Source organism: Oryx dammah, unplaced genomic scaffold, assembly GCF_014754425.2.
Source record: "Oryx dammah isolate SB20612 unplaced genomic scaffold, SCBI_Odam_1.1 HiC_scaffold_28, whole genome shotgun sequence".
Lineage (NCBI taxonomy): Eukaryota > Metazoa > Chordata > Mammalia > Artiodactyla > Bovidae > Oryx > Oryx dammah.
Genome location: NW_024070212.1, coordinates 41,081,618 through 41,107,557, shown reverse-complemented (window position 1 = coordinate 41,107,557; position 25,940 = coordinate 41,081,618). Strand labels below are relative to the sequence as shown.

General features: G+C 38.1%; 1 protein-coding gene across 1 annotated transcript; it reads left to right on the top strand.

The window, feature by feature from the left end:
• The first annotated feature begins 3,784 nt into the window (after positions 1-3,784).
• Positions 3,785-25,502, top strand: LOC120856797 (vascular cell adhesion protein 1-like). The gene is made up of 9 exons (XM_040232217.1): positions 3,785-3,985; positions 4,731-5,009; positions 7,294-7,614; positions 9,106-9,372; positions 14,934-15,209; positions 17,232-17,552; positions 18,658-18,924; positions 20,955-21,221; positions 24,600-25,502. The coding sequence occupies exons 1-9, from the start codon at positions 3,922-3,924 to the stop codon at positions 24,758-24,760; spliced, it is 2,223 nt and encodes a 740-aa protein (XP_040088151.1). The 5' UTR covers positions 3,785-3,921; the 3' UTR covers positions 24,761-25,502.
• Positions 25,503-25,940: the final 438 nt, after the last annotated feature.

The window sequence follows — 25,940 nt, the reverse complement described above, 5'->3', positions numbered from 1 at the left end:
CATATTTGTTAAGTCACTGTGAGAGACTCCTACTGCATAGAGCCTAATGGAGTAACAGACATTGATTTTTTTTTTTTAAGCTATCCAGAGCACTTCTCAAAGTGGTGAGGAACTGACATTGTAAAATCTACTGAAGGGGTCTTTTAAGTTCCCTTCTCATTCTGATATGCCCCCCTGCAAAGGAATTGCTCCTCCTCTCACCTTGGTGAGTGTGGCTGCGTAAAGAGCCACTCTTACTACTAGGAATGTCACTTACCTCTGATGTGTTAGAAAAAGTAAGGAACTTTAGCTCCAGAGAGGCCCATAACATAACAAATTGATTACTTGGAAGTCCTAACATAGTTGCTACAAATGTGGTGGTTATGAAACCAGCTGAGAGAAGTAAGCCTGAAACTTCTCAGGATCCAACCAGAGTAGCATCAGAAGATGCTTAGAATTTTGAAATGGACAATGAGGGGATTGGTGCAGTTAGACTAGAAAGGAAGGATAACACAGAAACAAAATCTTAATATTGGAGGTCACCTTAATTGTCACCCAGTTAGATACCTCATAGAAACAAAACCTGATTCTATCACACTTTGGGGAGGTGTCACCAACCTCGCTTGACAACCTGCAGTGACTAGGAGTTGATGAATTCTTAAGGGGACCCATTCCACTGCTGAAAAGATTTGGTAACTAGAATGTCCTTCTTCACAGTGAACTTAATAGGGTTGTATTTAAATATTATTACATATCACTCTGCTGTTTATATTTAGAGATTTCACACAATCACTTTTGATTTGATAATCATAAAATCATGTGAATTACTTGAAATGATACTATTATCCCTGTTTGAGCATGTGTAAACAAAGTGCAGAGAGGCTACCTATGCTTGTACAAGGTATACGTCCTACATAAAGTAGTGGATTTGTACTTAAGACTAATGAGATCCAAGTCAAGATCTCTTTCAGATTGTTAATTTGTCCATTCAGTGTTGATTTACTGAGCCCCCTACTATCTACTGGTCACTATATTAAGTGCTGAGGATCTACTGGTGAATTGGACACACACTCCTCATCTTGCTGCTAATAATCTAGGAATTACTACCAAAAACCTCTACACTTAGCCTTTGATATAACACAGTGCAGCAAGTATATTCCTTCCTCTGCACATCAGTCATTCAATTATCCATGGCCTTCGTGTGTCTCTTATACAAACTAAATATCCAATTCTTTCAACAGCTCCTACCAGGCCAGGGATTTTGGAGTCATTTATCGCCCTATCACTTTCTTCTGGACACCCTCTATTTTGTCAGTCTCTTACATACGGCCTAGAACCTTAAACTGACACCTCTGCTCCCAATACAGTCTGAGACCATGCCCTCAGGCAACGTGAAGATTGAATGCTTTCTTGATTGAGTGCACATTGAGGTTGTCAATATCTATTTTGGTTTCCCATGGCACTGCTGGCGTGTGTACACATTGTCATTCACTAAAACCATCAGACAATCTTCCTATGATGACCATCAAGTCAAATCTCTTCCATATTTTACTCAAGACTTTGATGTTCTATATGTAAATGTGGGACTTTAATGCATTCCTTTAAATTTCACTTCATCATCTGGACAATTATTACATCTTTTCAGATCACCCTTATCTTGATTCTAAGCTTAGCTATCTTTCTCTTGCATTATGAATGCTAAACAATCATATCTTCTATGTTAATGATAAAAATTTGAACTGAACAATTTCAAACACAGAATACAGTAATGCTCTATCCAGTCTCAATATGTTATCTTTATATTTGAATTTCTATTCAATCATTCATTGTGTAAATTTTAATGAATACCTTATTCTAGTCTAGAAGCGATAATAGAAAATGAAACCATTTGAGTTTTGTCAGTTAGGAACAATCAACATGTTAAGAGGTAAATGCAGTATGACAAGTGCTTCACTGCCAGTGTGCTCTAGTGGAGAGGTCACAGAAGAGAATACAGTCATCTCAGCCTGGGAGGAGCAGGTAGGATCTTAAATGGCATCCAACTCAGAGATACCATAAGGGACTTTTGCTGAAACAACTATGAACTAATTCAATAGATAAAATATTTCCCCAATGTTCCAAGTTTAGAATCCTATTCAAGTGTGAAACAGAAGTTTTTTGCAATGACTTGTTCTTGGTGATCTCATTTTGGGATCCTATTGTTCACTTTTGTCTTTATGCTCCAGAAAATTACTCTGAAATTCCATAATTCCCTTTCTATCTCTTCTGAGTTAAGCAGTCAACCTACATGATTCTGATCATCTTCTTCCATGACATGAGCTTGTAAAAGACCTGTAGATTACTTGCTCATCAGCTAATTTTGCCAAAGCTACTTTTATGATCCTTAGCTATTTGGCAGTTGTAGTCACACCTACACATTATTACAGTCAGTAGCTGCTTCCACTTCTTTTTCTCTCCTTATCCTTGAATGGGAGCCTCATCTGCACCCAAGAGGAGGTCCAGAACCTCTCCAGCAATGAAGAACAATTAATTATTAGTTCCAAATCTCAGTTATGGTCTTTCTCTGTCAAAAGGCACAGGGCTGTTTATTGTACACATCTCTGGGAGTCAGTGAGCTTTGGAATTTTTTTTTTTTTTTTTTGTAAAATCCAACATTTTTTCTCATGCAGTAGTTACATATTATTGCTAACATTTTGGAAGTTTCTTCTCCAAATTTTAATTTAAACTACTTATGGTTATACTTCTTTGGCACCCACTAAGTGTAAAAACATGCATTAGACTTTGGGAAGGCAGAAGTAGACACAATGATGAACAAGAACTGATCTGAGACTATGGTAGAAACTGATGATCCACTGGGGAGAAAGACCTGCACATGTATATTACAAGGAAGTAGCTGTTCTGGTTTCTTTATGATGGGCAAGTGTTTTGCAAAGACTGAAGTACATGTGTGCAAGGCAAAAACAGCTATTTAAAAATACCTTTTAAAAAGTCATTTCATTAGAGGGGAAATAAAGAGCATAAGATTGTTGTCCTCATCTCATATAAGAGAAACAAATTATTTTTCATGTTTTAACCTTTTGTGGTTAAGTCTCACATTCTCAGAGATTTACCACTTCAGGGGAATTCCATCATTTGCATGCGAGTCTGCATATAAGACTCTCAATTATCCAGCAACTGAATTGAGAATGAATAACTTTTCTAAAACAAAAGAAGAAAATATTTCTCTTCTTTTGGTAGCATTCCATTATTCTCTGTTCAAGAAAATCATTTCAGAAACTTGATCTTTGCTGCCCAAAAAACTATTTGTAAATAGAATGTTTGAAACTCAGAAGCTACACTGTCTCCCTTTTTAAAAATAATTCATCAAAAGAAAGCGTCTTTTCCTTTTCCTTGCAAGAGAAAATATAGTCTCTGTCTTTGAATTGCAAACATATCTTCATAATGGACAAAAATCAGTTCACATGACATAGTGCTTGTTCAGCCACTTTAAGAACTAGAGTGTAATTTACTTTCTCTCTGTCTCTCTTCTCCCCAATTGGATTCAGAAAATCTTATTCTGAAACAAACATTAGCTTCATGCAAAAATATCCTTTTGGAATGAAAAGCAAGGAAAAGTTTTAATTTTTAGCCTTGGAAGTGTTTTCTTTTTCTATGATGGAGAAAGCAGTTTCAGTACTGAGTGCCACGGAAGGGGTTAATGCTGGACTTGGCTGGGTGTCAGTTAAACTTTTTTTCTGGCTCTGTTCCAGGTTTCCCCTTGAAGGGATTTTCCTCCACTTTTGCATCTCTGCAACAAGACCCTATATAAAGAGCCGACTTTCTATTTCATTCCTCACCGAACCTCACTGGCTTTAAGAGCTCAAGACTCTTCCCAGGAAGCTTCAAGAGGAACAGAAAGAAGCATTTTGGAATCATTATTTTCTCATAAGAACAGCAGTGTAAATGCCTAGGAAGATGTTTGTGATCTTTGGAGTCTCAAATATACTTTGGATGGTGTTTGCTGTTTGTAAGTTCTTCTCCTTGATTTGCTCCGAATGCTAGCATTCCATTTTAGCCCTGACTTTGACTTCAGTCACTTTGTTATGATAATAAAGAAAGGCAATATGTGTACTTTGTCATTCATGTCCAACCCTTTGCAACCCCATGGACTGTAGCCCACCAGGTTTCTCTGTCCATGGAGTTTCTCCAGGCAAGAATCCTGGAGTGGGTTGCCATGCCCTCCTCCAGGGGCTTTTCCCAACCCAGGAATCAAACTCTGGTCTCCTGCATTTCAGGAGGGTCCTTTGCTATCTGAGCCACCAGGGAAGCCCTGGATTTTTAAAAAATAGGAAAACTTAATTTAGCCTAACTTTTAATGTGCTACTGACTACTGCTATTAATACGTACCCTTATATTGTCATAGTTAGAGCAGCAAAGTTGTTTTTTGAATTTTTTAAACGTGGCATGAGTAATTGAACTCTGTTTCTAGGAAGGTCTGTCTCTTTAGTTTCTTACACTTGATAATGAGATAAAACTTGGCAAGTGACAAAACAACTGATAGATGGGCATCAAGGTCAGAAGTGAGAATTCTCAGAAGCAAAGATGATTTAAACAACTTCTTTTGGCAGTGACTCCTGAGCTGCCTTGCATTACTTAGAAGCAGTTTAGGAAAGAGAGCAGTCAGATTTGAGTGTTATACTAGAACAGAGAAGAAGGAGTAGAATACTAAACAAACCAGTGGTAAGCTTGTTTTTCTCTTTTTGCCTTCACAGCTCAAGCTTTCAAAGTTGACATGTTCCCAAATGAATACAAAATTTTTGCTCAGATTGGGGACTCTGTTTCACTGACTTGTAGCGCAACAGGCTGTGAGTCTCCATCATTTTCTTGGAGAACTCAGATGGACAGTCCACTGAATGGAAAGGTGAAAAATGAGGGGACCACATCCACGCTGATCATGGATCCTGCTAGTTTCGGGAATGAACACCAGTACCTGTGCACAGCGATTTGCGGGGCTATGAAACGGGAGAAAGCAATCCGAGTGGAGATCTACTGTGAGTACTTTAGTCAATATTTGATTTTCTCTCCATTTTGCTTTAAAATAAATTTTCTAAAAGAATAATTTTAAAAGAAAAAAAGAAAAAGGATACTCATGTCCAGATTCTTGGCTAGGGGACATAGTGCAGCAAGAAATCTAGAAAACAGCTGAATCTACCACCAGACTAGAGACCCAAACCTTGGCTTCTGTTTCCAACTCTGCCATGAACATGGTGACCGCAGGTGAGGTTCAAATTCTCTAGGCTTCAGTTTTCTTAGCCATAAAGTGAAGTTCTCTAAGGTTCTTTTTATTTTATTTGTGTGTGTGTGTGTGTTTAATTCGATTCAATTGGTTTCTTACATGTGTACTTGTCCATATGTCCAAATGACTTATGAATTCCATACTTCAGGGATTTTCTATTTATTCTTATGCAATTTGGTCCTTAAAATTAGTTTAAAGTTTAAGGAGGAGATATATAATTTAATACTGGGCTTTGGTACAAAAGCTTCCCCCTTAGAAGAAAAATATCTGCAAACTTTTCACTCATTTGACTTCTGCAGAGGTAAATTTAGAAGGTTTGATTTCTGTTTTTGTTTGGTGCCATTAACTCTTAATGCTCAACAGCTTAACCTCAAGGATATTGGGAAAATGAACTCAATTTGCCTAGTGAATGTGAGTGAATAGCCTTTGTTTACTAGCCTACCAAAATGTATTTCAATCCATTCTCAATCCAGCAAGAAAGTTAGCAAAAAGGAGTGAAAAAATAACCTGAAATACATCACTTGCATTCTGGTTACTGCTTCTGCCAGAAAACCGGAATCCTTGATAGTCATCTCTTTAGGAAGATCTTATTTGATTATCTTTTCTAATTATGTTGCTTTTCTTTTGCTAGAGTGGAGCTCAATTTGGTCCAATAACCTTAACTGATTCTTCAATAATCCCTTATGTAGCTAATGCTTCTCAAGAAACTGTGCTTGGCCAGCTGCTTTCAATTATGCTGGTTGTACATGCAGAGTTTATGTCTGCGAAGCTTTATGAGCTCCTTGAAAGGCTGCCTTATGTAAATACAGGGGAAAGTAGCAGTTCTTACATTATCTGACAGCAAACTATGTGGATTATAGGCGCATTTCTTTCAGAATACAAGGGACAAAATTATTGGTGGAAAAAGGAAAAGTACTGTTTCTTCACATAACAAATTTTTACCACTTCCTTTGCCTCTCCTTGTAGGAACCAAATAGCTGAAGATTTAAAAATGAAAATGAAGGCCCTTCTGGCTTTAGTTATCTTGCCTGAAGTTTCTTTCTTTTTTTCTTCAAGAGGGTCTGTCTTTCATTATATTTAACAGTCCTGTCTCCATTCCACATTTGATTATAATATTTTTTAGAGTTGGGACCTTTGTGTTCTTCTTATTTCACAGTCTTGAATCAAGCCAATGTGTTACCATCATGGTGGTTTGCAATGGAAAGCAGCCTTGCAAAGAAAGCAATGGCTCACTGAACTAGTGCTTTCCTTGCATTAAAAATTTCAAGTGGAATATTAGTTAGATGTTGAGTCAGGCATTTTGGGAGGCAAATCTGCCTTCTATAACTTAAAAATTGCACAGGTGTTTGTTTTTGGTGGATGAATGCCTGTTCAAAAGCCAGTTATTTAGAGTTGCTCTTTTCATTTCTTAGCATATCTTGCCTAATAATTATTCTTTGCAATGATATTCTAAGCTTCAAGTTCCTTATCTGTAAGATGAGGTATATCTACCCTGACCAAAATAAAGACTGTGCTATAACATAATGATAAAAGACTGTGATATAACACAATGAAAGTCCCAGTAGTCAAATGGAATAGTAAAAATCTTGAGTTTAAATCCCAGCTTTACCATTACTAGCTGTGTGACCTTAGCAAAGTTATGCAAATACGCTAAATCTATGTTTTCATAATCTCTGAAATGTGGTATCTATTCCTTAGGGTTGTTGTGAGTATAAAATAAAGTCATCAATGTTAAATGAATAGCACAGGGATGGGCACGTATCAGTATTCAATAAACATAAGTTCCTTCTCCTTCCTTTTACTCTGGCAACATGCAACCCTTTGTACATGGAGAATCAGAAATAAAGAACTCTCTAACAGATTGTTCTGATTTTGAATGCACCCCAAACCATGAAAGGCTATTTACACAATTCATTCTGCTGTATTAAAATTGTATTCACAAAAATATTAGACTCAGATTATATTGATTTAAATCAGTAAGGGACTTTACACAATATGAACAAAAAATCCACACGCATGTACTTGTTTGACCTTTGCAGCTTTCTCTAAGGATCCAGAGATTCATTTGAGTAGCCTCCCAGAGGTCAGGAAGCCAGTCACAGTCACATGTTCGGTGCCTGATGTTTACCCATTTGAAAGGCTGGAGATAGAATTGTTGAAAGGCAACCATTCCATGAAAGTACAGGAATTTCTGGAGCCTTCAGAAAAAAAGGCCCAGGAAACAAAGAGCTTGGAAGTGACCTTCTCGCCTACTGATGAGGATATTGGGAAAGCTCTTGTTTGTCAAGCTACATTACGCATTTATGATGATGATTCTCCACCCAAAGTAAGGAAAACTACAAAAGAACTGGAAGTCTACAGTAAGTACTTGTGTCTGTCTATGGGAATATACTCTTGGATGTATACAGCAATAAACCAAGCAGCTAAAGTCAAGAAGAAACATGTTTGTAGTTTTTATACCATTTTGATTCACTGAGAGCATAATTCTTGTCAGCTGCGTACTTCAATAAAAAGCGCACCAAATTAAGGTTGAGAAAGTTGAACTCAAGGTATGGATGGCTCCATTAATTGTGATTTTGGTTGACTTAATTTCTCAGTCTATCAAAGAATAATAATAATAATACCACTTGATTGGGAAGCTTCCCTGGTGACTCAATTGGTAAAGAATCTGCCTGCAATGCAGGAGACCAGGGTTCTATCCCTGGATTGGGAAGATCCCATGGAGAAGGGAATGGCAATCCCCTCCAGTACTCTTGCCTATTAAATCCCATTGACTGAGGAGCCCTGCGGCTATAGCCCATGGGATCACAAGAGTCGGACCCTACTTGATTAAATCACCACCACCTGATTGGGTAGTGAGAAATAATAGGCTCAAGTGATAAAATGTTTTAAATTATGTTTTGTAAACTCTTACATCATGCATTGAAATATCAAAGTATAGAAGTTCTACAAGCAGCACTTAGTCTGTGTGTGAGTGTATAGGTGTGTGCACACCTGGACACGTCTGCATGGGGTGGGAGGGAGGAGATGAGATTTGATTGTCTCCATTCTCTCGGATATGGCTGGGGGATTTGAGGCAGCCTTGTAATCCCAAAGTTTTGTAAGAGTGACTCATTGTGCTCTGTTCTAGACTAAAATGCTCTTGTCTTCTCTAAACACCATAGTTAAAAGGAGCATTGCCTTCTATAATATGTCTAGCTGAGACAGAATGAGATGGAAAGGATTTTATCAACGTTTTGAGAAGAATAGTCAAAAATAGGAGATATTTTTCCTAGAGAATATAAAACTTGGAAATGAGAGCTATAATTAAGTATTTGAATGACTGTCATGTAGAAGTGAAATTTGGATTATTCTTTAGCAATAGAGGACTGAACTATGACCGGTGTATAGAAGTTAGTTACAAAGAGAAAGATTTCAGCTCAATAGAGGGAAAATGTTCTAATAATCAGAGCTGTCCAAATATCAAATGGACAATATTTACTATAAGGCAGTGGACTGCCTTGTGCACTGAAAGTATTGAAGCTGACTTGCATGAAAATTTGCCAAGGAAGCTGAGCTGGAATTTATACCTTACCTGGGAGATTGAATCACATAATTCTAAGGGTTTTTCTTAATTTCTAAGTATCTATGGCCATCTGAAAACATCAAACATGAAAAAAAGTAACTCCATCAAATCAGTCAGAAACTGGATTGACTCATTTTCATGACTCAACAATTCTTTATACTAGTTTGGCAGAGTAAGTTTGTCAGATTGAGAAAGCTGTAAATACAGTCCATGAGAGTATTTACAGTAGCCCTGTGGGACCATTATGATGCTTAGCAATGACTAATACTGTGTTCTGCCTTTTCAGTCTCACCAAAAGACACAGCTATATCCGTGAATCCCTCCACAAGGCTGCAGGAAGGCGACTCTGTGACAATGACGTGTACCAGTGCAGGTCTACCAGCTCCACGGATTCTCTGGAGCAAGAAATTAGACAATGGGAATCTACAGCTCCTTTCTGAGAATGCAACTCTCACTTTAATTTCTATGAGGGCAGAAGATTCTGGGATTTATGTGTGTGAAGGAGATAACCCTGTTGGGAAAGACAGAAAAGAGGTGAAATTAATTGTTCAAGGTAAGCAATAATTGAAAAAGGTGCCATCATTCAGATTTAAGCAATAGTGAAATAACTTCAATGCCAGAAATACTTCATTATGTTTTGAGTGAGTGAGTGAAGTTTCTCAGTCATTTCCAACTCTTTGTGACTCCATGGACTGTAGCCTACCAGGCTCCTCTGCCCATGGAATTTTTCTGACAAGGGTACTGGAATGGGTTACCATTTCCTTCTCCAGGGGATTTTTCCAACCCAGAAATCGAACCCGAGTCTCCCACACTGCAGGCAGACTCTTTCCCGTCTGAGCCACCAGCGAAACCCTCAGTATGTTTTACGATGATCCGTTTGTCTGTTCTGTACTGTAGCACAATGATACACTCACTTTGCTCATGCTTTTTGGATGAAATCTTTTCTGCCAGAGCTTCCTTGGTTCTGCTGTTTGGGTTACTTTTCATTTCTCATCATTCTTTCATTTCCTCAGCCCATGTCTTTCTCTCTTCCTTCTGCCCCTTGTATTCTCAGTTTCCCATGTCTGGTCTTCCTCCCTTGTCACTTCCAATATTTGAGCTATGTATTAGGGATATATGCTGTTTACTCTGAAATTCGTGTTCCTATTCCATACCATCAAAACCTGTTGGTTCTACTTCAAAATGATCCCTCTTAGAATCTGACCTCTATTCAAACCTCTTGCCATAGCTTTACTTCATCATCTCTCATTTGGGCTCCTGAAAGATAGTCTTAAATAACATTCACTGACCATCAGCTATATTCCAGGCACTTTACATATGTTTCCTGTGATCTTTAAGAAATGACTAAGGAGTAAGTACTTTGTATTCATTTTAGTGATCAGAGAATAATGTCTCACAGAGATTAATAATGACTCTTATTTATTGTACATCTAATACTTGCCAGGAGTTTCCTTGCTACATTATAAATATTACCACTTTAGGTTTTGCCACAACTTTATGAAGTGAATAAAAGCTCAGGCTCAGAATAGTTCACAATTTGCTACATCACATAACTCATTAGTGGCATTTACTATGATTTTAACATAGACCCGTTTAACCTACAAACTCCATGATTTTTTAACTATGGCTAATTGTTTTTAAATGGTCACCCTACTATCATTCTGTCCCCCTATATACTGCTGCTGCTGTTAAGTCACTTCAGTTGTGTCGGAATCTGTGCGACCCCATAGACGGCAGCCCACCAGGCTCCCCCGTCCCTGGGATTCTCCAGGCAAGAACACTGGAGTGGGTTGCCATTGCCTTCTACTACCAGAGCTATCTACTTGAAACAAGAAGACTGCATATTTTATATGACTTCAACTTGACCCTAATTGCATATAGATTAAAACTCACATTTCTTAAAATAGTTGCATAAAACTCTCCAGAATCTTGTCAGAAATGACCTTTGCATCTTTGTGAGTGACTCTGTGTCTGTTTATGCTATAACTTCTGCTTCAAATGTCCTTTCCTTCCTTACCTGATAAAGTTTTAGCCACCCTTCAAGATCAAGCTCATGTCAGCCTCCCAATTCCAGTTTGTGTTAGGCACAGCTAGTTTTTGATCCCTTCATGTACATTCAATACTTCTTATGAACTTGTATGTGCTTTAGTTCAGTTTCAGTTCAGTTTGGTCGCTCAGTCGTGTCCAACTCTGCAACCCCATGAACTGCAGCACCCCAGGCCTCCCTGTCCATCACCAACTCCCGGAGTTCACCCAAACTCATGTCCATTGAGTTGGTGATGCCATTCAGCCATCTCATCCTCTGTCATCCCCTTCTCCTCCTGCCCCCAGTCCCTCCCAGCATCAGAGTCTTTTCCAATGAGTCAACTCTTTGCATGAGGTGGCCAAAGTACTGGAGTTTCAGCTTTAGCATCATTCCTTCCAATGAACACCCAGGACTGATCTCCTTTAGGATGGACTGCTTGGACCTCCTTGCAGTCCAAGGGACTCTCAAGAGTCTTCTCCAACACCACAGTTCAAAAGCATCAATTCTTGGGTGCTCAGCTTTCTTCACAGTCCAACTCTCACACCCATACATGACTACTGGAAAAACCATAGTCTTGACTTGATGGACCTTTGTTGACAAAGTAATGGGTCTGCTTTTGAATATGCTATCTAGGTTGGTCATAACTTTCCTTCCAAGGAGTAAGCGTCTTTTAATTTCATGGCTGCAATCACTATCTGTGGTGATTTTGGAGCCCCCAAAAATAAAATCTGACACTGTTTCCACTGTTTCCCCATCTATTTCCCATGAAGGGATGGGACCAGATGCCATGATCTTTGCTTTCTGAATGTTGAGCTTTAAGCCAACTTTTTCACTCTCCACTTTTACTTTCATCAAGAGGCTTTTTAGTTCCTCTTCACTTTCTGCCATAAGGGTGGTATCATCTGCATATCTGAGGTTATTGATATTTCTCCCAGCAATCTTGATTCCAGCTTGTGCTTCTTCCAGCCCAGCATTTCTCATGATGTACTCTGCATATAAGTTAAATAAGCAGGGTGACAATATACAGCCTTGATGTACTCCTTTTCCTAATTGGAACCAGCCTGTTGTTCCATGTCCAGTTCTAACTGTTGCTTCCTGACCTGCATATAGGTTTCTCAAGAGGTAGGTCAGGTGGTCTGGTATTCCCATCTCTTTCAGAATTTTCCACCGTTTATTATGATCCACACAGTCAAAGGCTTTAGCATAGTCAATAAAGCAGAAATAGATGTTTTTCTGGAACTCTCTTGCTTTTTCCATGATCCAGTGGATGTTGGCAATTTGATCTCTGGTTCCTCTGCCTTTTCTAAAACCAGCTTGAACATCAGGGAGTTCACGGTTCACGTATTGCTGAAGCCTGGCTTGGAGAATTTTGAGCATTACTTTACTAGCGTGTGAGATGAGTGCAATTGTGTGGTAGTTTAAGCATTCTTTGGCATTGCCTTTCTTTGGGATTGGAATGAAAACTGACCTTTTCCAGTCCTGTGGCCACTGCTGAGTTTCCCAAATTTGCTAACATATTGAGTGCAGCACTTTGAGAGCATCATCTTCCAGGATTTGAAATATCTCAAGTGGAATGCCATCACCTCCACTAGCTTTGTTTGTAGTGATGTTTTCTAAGGCCCACTTGACTTCACACTCCAGGATATCTGGCTCTAGGTTGTTCAGTTTAACATATGTTAATTAAGGTGCCTTGTCCAAGAATCGAAGAATTGTGCTTTGTGCTAGGGGTACAGATATAAAAAGTTACAGTGATTACCCTAGAGGAACTTATAATCTAGAGATTGGCAGATGTATAAATAGATAATTTAAATATTTTTAGTAAGAGCCAATCCTTATGTAAGTGCGCCTTTCCATTAATCTGGAAACTCCTTAAAGTTAAGGACTATTGTGTGTGTGTGTCTTACAAGTGCCTGCCATGTAGAGGTGCTCAGTAGATACTGAATGAATAACTTGTGAACATAAATTAAAAAACATACTTTTAAAATATGAAAACATGGAATTTGAACTTGCGTGGCTAAAAAGATACAATTCAAACTCTCTCAAAAGATGAACCGGTTGGCTTTTAGGTCAGCATTTCTCAAGAAACCAATACAGTATTGTAAAGTAAAATAAAGTAAAAATAAACTTTAAAAATAAATAAATAAATAAATAAAATAAAACTCAACATTAAAGAAAACTAAAAAAAAAAAAAAAAAAAAAGAAACCAGGAAAAACATTACACTGATAAAAGCATGTAAAGGTAATCTTTCATCTGAAATAACTCTACCCCATGATTAGCTGTATCCCATTTCAATGTGAAAAGGAAACGTGGATTAGGCAGTGCTGCTCTTCATTTTGCATCACAGGACATTAGCAACCTTAAGTGCTGAAGAGAGAACTGAACTTCAGTTATCTTAGACCTGGAAGATCTTCTGGAGAAGTGGAGAAGGGAATGGCTACCCACTCCAGTATTCTTGCCTGGAGAATTCTGTGGACAGAGGAGCATGGAAGGCTATAGTCCATGGGGTCACAAAGAGTCGGCCGTGACTGAGTGACTAACACTTGTTTTCTATCTCAGAGTTACTCTTTTGGGAGTCATGAGTTTACATGGGAACACGTGCAGCCACTGTAAAATACAGTCTGAGACTGTTCACAGGCAGGAAGTAGGACTTCATGTTCTCCATTCTCACACTAGCATATCAGGAATTCAGAAACACTGGTTACTGTTCTGAATGAACTTCTTCAAAAATCTGAGAGCATGTCAGTTTGTTATGGTAACTTGAGGGAAGCATTCTTTGGAAGATACCATAATGACCGTGTTAGACAAACCAAACTGAAAAAAATCTGGCACGGATGAGAATCCTTCAAAATGTAGTGCCTTTGGATTATGTATATGCTGTGATTTCTTTTTTCTATCTCTAGCCAGCTATTTACAAGGGCAAGTTTTTTAGTGAGTTTTCTGTGGAGTTTCACCTGTCACTTTAAGAGGTGCCCAACAACTCCCACTTTTGCTAGGGGAATAGAGTCAAGATTTAAAATTATTTTTCTCCCTAGACAGTAGTCATCCCACAGCAGCTGGGGTGCCCCGCGGGGGTTGCATTGGCAGTCAAAGAACTTTGCTAGATATTTCAGACTTAGGAGTTTGCCCTGGCATTTCAGCCATTGAAATAATTATAAAGTATTTTTATGTTGTATTAAGCAAATTTAAGAGGTGGCTTGCATACCAATTTAATGCTTAGATTTTGACTTTTCAGTGTGATTCTGAAATCATACTGATTTCATACTGATAATGGGATTTCATTATGCGTTTTCAGTGTGATTCTGTGTGATTTTCACGTTACAACTTTATTCTGTTGATACAGAAGCTCTAAATACTGGTCTGTTACAGGTATTATTTCTAATCAGAAGCCATATTTATATAGCTTTTTTTCAGTACTTTCCTTAGATTTGGTTTTATCTCCACTTGAGGATATTTTGATTTAGTTGTTCAAGTGAAAAGCTGGGATCTTAAATGAGACTCACCTGGCTTCAAGTCCTAATTTTGCCACTTGCAGGTTGGATGAAGTTATTTTTCCTCAAGAAGAAAGGGGAGGAGAAGGAAAAGGAGGAAGGGAAGGAAAATAAGGAAAAGTAGAATGAGATACTGATGGATTAAATAAGATAATGGGGGAGCCTGGTGGGCTGCCGTCTATTGAGTCGCAAAGGGTCAGACATGACTGAAGCGACTGAGCAGCAGCAGCAGCATTCATATATGTAAAGTGGTTTAAGCAGTGCTTGACACACTGGAACCTTATATTTTTGAGCTATTGTCCCACAGTTATAAGAATATTATAAACACATTTGAGTGGAGAATGAATTTTTGTTATGAAAAGGTGCCAATCTCTGTCTTGACACATTTTTATCCGTGTTCATTCTGTTGAGTGAATGAATCACAGCACCTTGTATGTTTGTTCTTAAAAGATATGGTTCCCTTCCTGATAGTTCCAATGCGGAAAGGAGTAGTATATTCTTGGCACAGATGTTAGTTAAAAAGAAGTCAGAAAAAAAGACTGTATTTTGAACTTTGGTGAAAGTATTTTATTTTTGTCTTTTTCTTTTTTCCCCACCAGAGAAAATGTTTACTGTTGAGATCTCGCCTGGACCCCAGATTGCTGCTCAGATTGGCCACTCAGTCGTGTTGACCTGTGATGTCAGGGACTGCGAGTCCCCATCTTTCTCTTGGAGAACCCAGATAGACAGCCCTCTGAACGGGAAGGTGAGGAGCGAGGGCTCCAAGTCCACGTTGACCCTGAGCCCTGTGAGTTTTGAGAATGAACATTTTTACCTGTGCACTGTGATGTGTGGGCAAAGGAAACTGGAAAAGGGAATCCAGGTGAAGCTCTACTGTAAGTAGATTTCAAAATTGTTTACTGACTTTGTTGTTGTTGTTGTTCCCGGTTCCATTGAAAGAAGCAGAATGGAAATCTGTGATACACAACAAGATCTTTGTGTTTAGGAAGGGAATTTAGCACTGTGAATGGTTCTCAAATCTCCAAACCAAGGTTTTTGATGCAACTTTGATGTATATATTACATATGAATCCAGCATCCCTGATCCTTAGTTTGTGTCTGTCTATACGCTCTCATCATGGACTTGAATATACTGCATACCACCCTGCTCTGGTTGTAAATGGTGTGTACAGAGATGGTTGTCTGCAAAGAGTAAAAACAGTGCCCATTCAGATAATGGGGGGGGGGGGATGATGAATTATTCGAATTGGAGGGTGAGGCCCAAAACTACTGTTTTGAAGGCACATTTGAAAGCCGGTTGGCAGGATGGAGACATGAGGCACTGATGAGCAGGAGCAAACCTGGGAGTTAGAACGATCACCGGGGATGGTCAGCACAGCAGCTCAGGTGAAAAGAAGCACCAGGAGATTGCACTGGATTTGAGTATTGATTTATACCACATACATATACTACACTTCTTCTTGCTATTCCTGTCACCTTAACAAAATCGTAGAGCTTCAAATCTCTATGAACTGACATTACTGGAATTCCTCAGTTTATAATGAATGAGGACAAGATACGCAAAGTGATCAGAAAGTTCCCTGGTGGTTCAGATGGTAAAGAATCCGCCTGCAAAGCAGGAGATGTGAGTTCGATCCCTGGGTCAGGAAGATCATTTGGAAGAGGAAATGGCAACTCACTCCAGTATTCCTGTCTGGAGAATTCCATGAACAGAGGGGCCTGGGGGTTTACATAGTCCATGGGGTTGCATAGTGTCAGACATGACTGAGCGACTAAGCACAGCACACAGCGCACACATTCTGCCTTGTTTTTATTCAGCAGAATCCAAGAGAACAATCGTGGATATTTTTCTCCAGAAATGCTGCCCAAACTTGTGTTACCTCTCAGGATTTTGCTCAAAATGAGTTAGAGTATGACTGTAAAGGGATTTGAATCTCTCAAAAGACAGTTTAATTTATTGCTTTATCATGTTACCAAGAGTCCAGGAGCTGCTGATGCAGGCACTCCCAACAGCAATGAGAACCAGCAGTGAAGCCTATGGTCATGTGGAAACATTAGAGAATCTGTCACTTGACAACAGTTTGCTTCAGGAGAAAAAAATTTTAGCATTGCTCTTGATAACTGTTCTCATCTCACTTTTGTTGATTTGTGTCAAGATGTGTTATAAATATTAGTTAGAATCTGAATCTCTTATATTTTTTCCTGAACTACAAGTATTATTCAAGAAACATTTAAAACTTTCTGCCTAAACCTTGCCATTCAAAATAAAAATGTCTAAACTGCATTGCTCTGTGAAACCATGCCTGGCCTCTGAGGTCAAGGAAATAGGAATTCTGATCTCAGCTGGGTGACTTACTAGATATGATGTCAAATGGCAGACTCTTAGCCTTTATAAGTTTAATAAGTCTCCCTAGCTATCAAATACATTCTCTGTGCATTTTTCTAGCTTTAAAATAAGTTAATACCCTTTAGATTATGCTGTTTCAAAGACTGAGATAATGAATATTAAGGGATTAGCACATAATAAACATGCAATACATCATGGAAAATATTTAAAATGTTTAAAATATATGTATACTAAGTAAGATGGTGGAAGCTGATATGTCCTTTGAAAAGACTAGTCCTTAGCTGTCAGCAATACTGTATCGCTAAGGAGAGAAGAGTAAGAAGTATATTTATTTCTTGATGATTTGATGTGCTAGGTATTTTTTGTTTCCTGCATTATTTATAGTTAGTATCATAAATATTTATATTTAATGTTGTGATGCATCTATTAGTAATCATTTTATCCCAGGTGAATTAAAACATTCACTTTGAGACCTTTGCATTTAAAAAAGATTAGTTCTGTTTTTCTTCTAGTGTCACGTATAAACCTCATATTTTGCTTGATATTTGCAGCCTTCCCTAGTGATCCAGAAATTGAAATGAGTGGTCCATTAGTGAGTGGAAACCCAGTCACTGTAAGCTGCAAGGTTCCTAATGTATATCCTTTTGACCGGCTGGAGATTGAATTGTTTAAAGGGGAGAGTATTATGATGAATAAAATCTTTTTGGAAGATGTAAGTAAGAAAGCCCTAGAGACCAAGAGTTTAGACATGACCTTCATCCCCACCACTGAAGATACTGGAAATGTTCTTGTTTGTCTGGCTCAGTTACCTATTGATGAAATGGAATTTGAACCCAAACAAAGGCAGAGTACACAGACACTTTATGTTAATGGTAAGTACACGTATGATGTATCCACAATTTTTTTTTCCACAATTTAATGTGAATTATTTTTGATCATGTTTGCCAGGTAATAGTTAACCTGAAGTTCATAGTTAAAACCATTGTGAAATGAAATAATCGAAAAGAAACTACAAAATAATGATTTTATATTTAAAAAAAAAACCCTCAAACTTAAAACAACTGTTTATTTGCATGTGATTCTAAGCTGGCAGTTTGGGAAAAGATCAGATGATCAGTTTATTCAATATGATATCAGATGAACTCACATATTCATTTTCAGTCTGTTGGAAGTTCAGTGGAGGATGGTCTCAGGTAGCCTCACTTACAAGCCTGGGCCTTCTCTGGGAGTTCCTGGACCTTCCTTTCTTCATATGAAGAGAGGTAGCATAGATCTAGTCACCAGAGTGCACGGCTTCAAGAGAGTGAAAACGAAGGTGGCTTCTTAGGGCTTAGGGTTGAAAGTCCTACAGAGTTACTTCTTCCAGGGTATATTGGTCAAAGTTAGTCACAAGGACAGCCTAGATTCAAGAGGTAGACAAATAGAGTCCACCTGTTCACAGGCGATTTACATAGTTCATGTTTACTGTACTATAAACATCAATACACACTATCATTGACCATCCATTCTTTGACAACAAGAATGTTTCTATAGAATTTATTTCCACTAGAAAATATCCATGCTATGTTCATATTCTACTCTGGATCATTCTGTATAGGGCTTCCATGGTGGGTCAGTGGTAAAGAATCTGTCTGCTAATGCAGGAGACTGGGTTCAATCCTTGGGTTGGGAAGATCCCCAGGAGAGGAAATGGCAACCTCTGTCAGTGTTCTTGCTAGGGGAAATCCCATGGACAGAGAAGCCTGGCAAGCTACAGTCCACGGGGTCACAAAGAATCAGACATGACTTAGGGACTAAACAACAAAAACAATCATTTTGTATCTGCTAAAGTAAATGAGGGCAGAAAACTCCTTTAGTAAACTTATCAAGGTTTATAAATTGTTCTAATTCACAAATATAAGTTTTGCAACACTGATAAAAACTCTTTGGAACTTGGGGTATAAACAGCCAAGCTAACAATTGTTCCTACCTTTTCAGTTGCTCCCAGGGATACAACCATCTTGGTCAGTCCCTCCTCCATCCTGGAGGAAGGTAGTTCTGTGAATATGACATGCTCTAGCAATGGCCTTCCAGCTCCCAAAATCTTGTGGAGCAGGCAGCTAAGTAATGGAGATCTACAGCCTATTTCTGAGGATGAAACTCTTACCTTCATGTCTACAAAAATGGAAGATTCTGGTATTTATGTCTGTGAAGGCATTAACCAGGCTGGAATAAGCAGAAAAGAAGTCAAATTAATTATCCAAGGTGAGTTAAAGTGATTAAATGAGTTATTAGCACTATTCTAATTTTGGTTGTGTTACTGGTTTGAATAAAGTCCTTTTAAAACAAACTTTCTAAAACAAAATGCACTGAGTGTTTTGAAGAGTTCTGCCTGGAAATCTGGAATAGTACTTCTTCATGAACCATTCCAAGTCACTTATCCTAAAATTCTTTCAAACTCAAGTGGAAGGCTAGCTCTAGGAACTGTGCCAAGAGTTCCAGTTACAATTATGAGGCACTGATTACGGTGTTGAGAAAAGGATAGGAAGATGTATATACATATTTGGGAATTACTTAGGGCCCAAGTGGCACTAGTGTTAAAGGATCTGCCTGTCAGTGGGGGTGAGATGTAAAATGTGGGTTTGATCCCTGGATCAGGAAGATCCCCTGGAGGAGGGCACGGCAACCCACTCCAGTATTCTTGTCTGGAGAATCCCATTTCCAGGAGAGCCAGGCGAGCTATACTCCATAGGGTTGCAAAGACCAGACATGACTGAAGCAACTTAGCATCTAGCATACAAAATCACCTTATCCAACTGGATTAAATTCCTCATGGTAATCTCATAAGACGTCTGCTAGGATTTGCTTAGAAGCCTAAGAAGGCACTTAAACCTTTTATAAATTCAGAGATTGAGTAGCACTGACCTTTCACTCTGATTCATAAATTTAATGCCACAGAATCACTAGGATGGATTAAGTTAGGAGATCCAGACCTATTCTTTTCAGGATGGAGAGGCAAAACTGAGAACAAAATAAGTTCTAGTTGGTAGGTTGAAGCTCTAGGCAGTTTTGGGCAAAGTTATGAAGTGGTCAATTTGGATTTCCCTCATAACTTCCCTTTTGGGGTTCGAGGTCCTCTTCTTCACTAGGGCTGTCAGTTCCTCTCTTATCCCTTGGTATTATTTCCACTAAGGTGTTTGTGACTGTCTTGTTACCTTGTTACAATAATTATTTTTATTTTAAAGGAAAGGAAGAAACTTACAATGCACTAAGTAAAGAAAGCTCTTAGGATATAGCTTTGGTTGAGGAAAGAGTATCAAGTCACAAAGCAAATAATCTTAATGGGAACCTCAGTTATAAAATGGTGATGTGGTACCTCCCTCCACAGGTTACATATTAACAGAGATGCTGTATGTCCAGGATAACAACTGGTGTGTTAAGGATTGTAAGAGCCATCTCTGCACAGCTTAATTTCTTGATCTGGAATGATCTAGCTCAAAACTCAGAAGCCTTTTATACTTCAAGAAATAGTTGTATATCTTAGTGACCAAAAAAAAAAAAAAATGTTATTTTCCACAGTTGAAATCTCCAACTGTTTTAAAATACCCATTTGTTGGCTAAGGTTGGGTAAGAATTACATTAAGGCTGCAGTCCCCAAACTTTTTGGCACCAGGGACTGGTTTTGTGGAAGACAGTTTTTCCATGGGTCGGGGAGGGGGCTCATTTCAGCATGATTCAAGTGCAGAACGGTTCATTCTTCTATGAGACTTTCATGTTGCCACTGATCTGACAAGAGGTGGAGCTCGGGTGGTAATGCTAGCCACGGGGTGGGAGTGTAAATACAGATGAAGCATCACTTGTCTGCTGCACACCTCCTGCTTGTGACTAGTTAGTTAGTGAAGTCGCTCAGTCGTGTCCGACTCTTTGTGACCCCATGGACTGTAGCCCACCAGGCTCCTCCGTCCATGGGATTCTCCTGGCAAGAATACTGGAGTGGGTTGCCTGCTTGTGACTGGGTTCCTAATAAGCCACAGATTGGTACCAGGCCATGGCCTGAGGGTTTGGAACCCTTGTATAAGGGACATGAGAGAAGCATGAGATGTCTTCTTTTATTAAAAATATGATCATTTATAAGAATCCAGTAAATGTTTGACTTCTTTAATTGTCTCTCTAAATATTTAATGCCAACAGTAAGCACAAATACCATCTTGACAACTATTGTTACTGCCATTAAATTAATTTGGAATGTGTTTCTATTTCATTCAATCAGAGGTATCTTTAAATTCTTTCCACAGTTGCTCCAAAAGATATACAACTTACAGCTTTTCCCTCTGAGAGTGTCAAGGAAGGAGACACTGTCATTATCTCCTGTATATGTGGGAATGTTCCCCCAACTTTGATAATTCTGAAGAAAAAAGCAGAGACTGGCTACACAGTGCTAAAGTCTACAGGTGGTGCATATACCATCCACAGGGCTCAGTTAGAGGATGCGGGAGTATACCAGTGTGAATCTAAAAATGAAGTTGGCTCACAGCTAAGAAGCCTGACACTTGATGTTAAAGGTTAGTTAGTTTTTCTTTTGTTGTTGTTGTTGTTTGTTTCTTGTTAGTTTTATAACAGGTCTGAAGCCTGGTGGGTTGTAAAGAATTTCAAGGGTTAGATGAATGAGCTGGCAAAATGGAACTGAATTCCATGTCAATTTTGGGTATTTCTCAGTGTTTCCTAAAATAATCATGTACAGGTGCTCTATCCTAAGGAGTTTAGCCAGGATGCTGACATTTATCATAAATCAGTGTAGAATTCCCATTTGCTATTTGAAACATTGACAATTTATCATTGGTCTCTGAGGTCTTGCATTTCTTGCGTGTTTAAATGTATTTTCAAAATCTTTCTTTGGGAGTTATAGGGAAACTAAAGAAGTAGAATTGGCACATGGAAAAAGAAAGGTTTATCTAGACCCTTTTCCTTCCTACCCGAAGACAGTGTCACTCTCTGAACAAGAAGTGACTGCCTATTTTCCAGACTGACTCTTTTCTGGATTTGAGAATGATGATCTTAATGCTGAACAATGTAAAGGAGTCTCTAGACTACAGAATTACTTCCTTAGAATATCTAAGCTCCTTGTCCATCCTGCTGTATTCTGATGGAGAAAGGGAGGGAGGGGGCAACGCCCCAGCAGAGGAATTTCAGGGGCAGCTTAATTTCAATCCATCTGTGAACTCAGTAGGATTTGTTGATCTTATTAGTGGAAGTAAAAAGTGTCAGCGTTTATTGCTCAGTCTTCCACTCCTTGAGTGGTAAGGAGCGCCTACTGTGTACTGGAGGCCAAACTTGAAATAAACATGATTGTAAACAAATACAACTTTTAAGAGCCTTTGGCACTGGGCTCCCAGAGACAACAACCATCAATGTAAAGAGAATTTAAGCTTGGGTCAGAAAATGGGTTCAAATTTTACTCATCTCATCAAATCTCTCAAGATTATAAGCTTGACCATGTTTTCTGTCTTCACAATACCTCCTCGAAACACAACAATATCGCTTGTATCATGTCACTCAAAATGACACAGGGATGTATATAATCAATGCTTCCAGATTTCTGGATGATTGAAATCTCAGTTATGAGTAGGTTGAAATCTATCTATTCCTATTTAATCTTTGATGTCTCCAGACCACCTTTAATTAAGCCTAGTTCCAGGGACTTGGATTCCTAATATTTTTATAATTCTTTTTGTAGTCAATGATTCTCTTTTAAAGACATATCAAAGCTTCTTCTCCTCTTTTTAACTTTCTCATACATTGTTGTATTTTCTAATTGCTTGATTAAGTTGATAACTTTACATATTTGCTATTTTTCACTCATTACTTAAATGAACAATTAAAGCACATTGTGGGCACTCAGCCAGAACCCTCAAACTAAATATGGTTTCAACTAACTACAAATGAATGGAAATAAAAATTTGACATTTTCCTGGGAATTTTGAACTAGTCATCCTTTGCATTTAGCTGAGATTTTAAACTAATTTTGGCTTATTTTTGCTTTAGAAATACATTTGCTCGAATGTATTTCAATGATAGAAATGTTTGGGAGTCTTTAGAATTTTCAGTATTGATACAGTTAATAGAAAACTATATTTGAAGGTTGCCCTGGTAACCAACTCAGCAGCAGAAACATACTGCAGATGCCTGAGGGGAAAAACCAAAGGCAAAAGACAGTATAATACTTATTAAACTGAAAACAATAGGATCAGAAATACCATTGCCTACCATGTCATCAATACTGATGCCTAAGCATAATTATGATAATGAATATGTCATTAAAATATTACTCTCATACTCTTAGTTCTACTCTAGTAAGGAAAAGTAGAAAAATAGGGTAATTATCATTATGTTTATGATGAAGTTTTTTTTAACGTCAATAATCAGCTTCCCTTCATCTGACCCTGGTGATTCTTTTCTTCTTGGTTGACAATTGGTGATTAGAAACCTCTAGAAGTAAAGCAGTGATTATCAATGTCAAATCATTCATTTCTTCTAGAACAGAAACAATATAGAAGCCTCTTGAAGAAACTTACTATTTATGAGGCCATACTGTGCTGTGAAAACATAAATATAAATAGAGATAAATTGCCAGTAAATACCATGCTGTCGTCTTCAGATGTTCTTATAAGGTTAAAATGTTAAATACTATTGTAACTGTCAGCTGATTTTTAGTATAGTAGGAAGAGTACTAATTTAAAAGTTTTGTGACACTATTACTTTATGAACTTGATTTATAACTAAATGACAATGACAGGATGTAGAAAGAAAACAATATATATTGATACTCAAAAGATATTTATTGGGGGAAAAAAAGATATTTATTGGGTGCAAGTTACTCCAAGCAGCGAGCCAGTTACTAGCTATTGAGTGGTGGATCAAAAGAAACTAGATACATGCCCTTATGTAATTCAGTCTGAAGGAGGGAACAAAAATTAATAGATAATCAAACGCACACATGTTTAAATATAAGCTGTGATGAGGGCCGTGGAAGGAAATGCAGTGAGCTATAAAAGCACACAGGGAGAAAAGTGCATTGTTGTTCAGTCACTTACTTGTGTCTGACTCTTTTCAACCCCCTGGTCTGCAGCATGCCAGGCTTCCATGTCTTCACCATCTCCTGGAGCCTGCTCAAACTCATGTTCATTGAGTCGGTGATGCCACTCAACCATCTCATCCTCTATTGCCCCCTTCTCCTCTTGTATGTTAAGATTCCTAATTTAGGCTGGTGGTAATGCAGGTCAGAGAATGCCTCTTTGAGGCAGTAACACTTAAGCAAAAATATAAAGCTATCCAGAGAACTACATATTGTCAAGAAATGATATAAATGCTGAAGAGGAATAATGTATATTAAGATGCCCTACTTCAGAGATACAAAATATAAAATTTTCTATATATTTCTAAAAAAACCATCGGGAAGAATTATTTCTCTTATTATCTCTCATACATGATGTTTGACTATAATGGTTGCACTGTAGGTATTTCAAGACCTTTCCTGGAGACTTGGTTAGTTATTTTAATTCATTAATAATCAGAGTCCTAGTTCTTTAGTACGTACTTTTATTTCCCAAAACAAACACTCTTGTCCCATTCTTACTCTTCTATATGAGCCCTAAAAAGTTGCACCCTTCCTTCCATCCTGTTACTGGACCTGCATCTATGTGAATCCAAGTTAGTGAAAGTTAGCAGCTGTCATCTTTAGACTCATTATGACCATAGCAACTGCTGATTATTTGATTAATTCAGAGAAATGTGCATTTGAGTTCTATTGGCTCTTATCACTGATTTAATTCACTTCTTTTCAGAGAACTAGTGGTACTGTTAAAGTAAAACTTGTGACATTAATTATTAAACAATTTCTTTTCATACCAGACATTGATTGTATCCATCTTGTTATTTTCCAGGAAGAGAAAGTAACAAGGACTATTTTTCTACTGAATTTCTCGTGCTCTATTGTGCATCCGCCTTAATATTAACTGCCATTGGAATGATTATTTACTTTGCTAGAAGAGCCAACATGACAGGGTCATACAGTCTTGTAGAAGCACAGAGAACAAAAGTGTAGCTAATGCTCGAAATGTTCTACCAAAGATGCCATTAGTCCAGATACTCGATACTGCTCGTCATTCCACGAGGAAAACAGAGACCGGGAGTTCAGGATTCTTTGAATGCAGTGAACGCTTGGAAAGAAATGGCTGCCTATGGCCCTCACTGTGAGCAAGAAGCCAAAGGAAAATTTCTGCTTAAAAACCAGGCACTACTGTTGAGATGACTGGAGTAATTTCTTGATGTGTATATACAATAACATGATTTGTATATATGTAGAACTATGCTGTAGCAAGGTTGCTTGGAATATCAGCACACTAGAGTCACTATATATAAAATTAATAAAATGTAGCTTGAACTGATTGTTATAACTTAATGCATCTTAATATCAATGGGCAGCTGAACTATGTCATCTTTTTAATATTTTATTTCCTTTAATAAAATTTTATTCCTATTAAGTTCATGGGCAACAATTTCATGTTGTGTAAAGATGCCAGAGTTTTATATTGTCATAGACAAATGATAAACCAAGAGGGCACTGGGCTGACTTTCAGGTACTAAACACTTCAATCTATGGTATAATGGTTAACTGGATTTCTCTGGTGGTACTGACATGGTACAGAGACAAATTTTGATGTTGTTTGTTCATCAGACTCTTGTGTAATTTTCCCAAGTGGTCTAAAAATGCAACCTTTTTTGATTTTCTTTTGTAAATGTTTAGGGTTTTTTGTATAGTAAAGTGATGATTTCTGGAATTGAAAGAGTTGTGTGTTTATTTATTATAAATTGCCTCCTTTAATCATGTTGTAGCTCTTTTGGTAATGTCAAGTTCCAAATACTGGAGAGTTTAAGCCCATAGAAATATCTACTTGAAGTGTGCTCCTCAGATTACTTTTATCAGAATCACCATGAGAACTTTACAGATATTTACTTATCTTGGGGGCATCCTAACCTATTTAATTGAAATTCCTGGTTTAGTAGCCTTGGAACCTGCAATTAAAAAAAATTTTTTTTGATATAGTATGCACAAAAGGAGTGAATTCAGATGAACATGGGCATATTAAAGGGCAGCAAGTGAACACCTGTACCATTAAAGTGAAGAGATAGAGCATTACTGTTCTTCAGAGCCTCTTGCTGCTGCTGCTGCTGCTAAGTCTCGTCAGTTGTGTCCGACTCTGTGTGACCCCAGAGACGGCAGC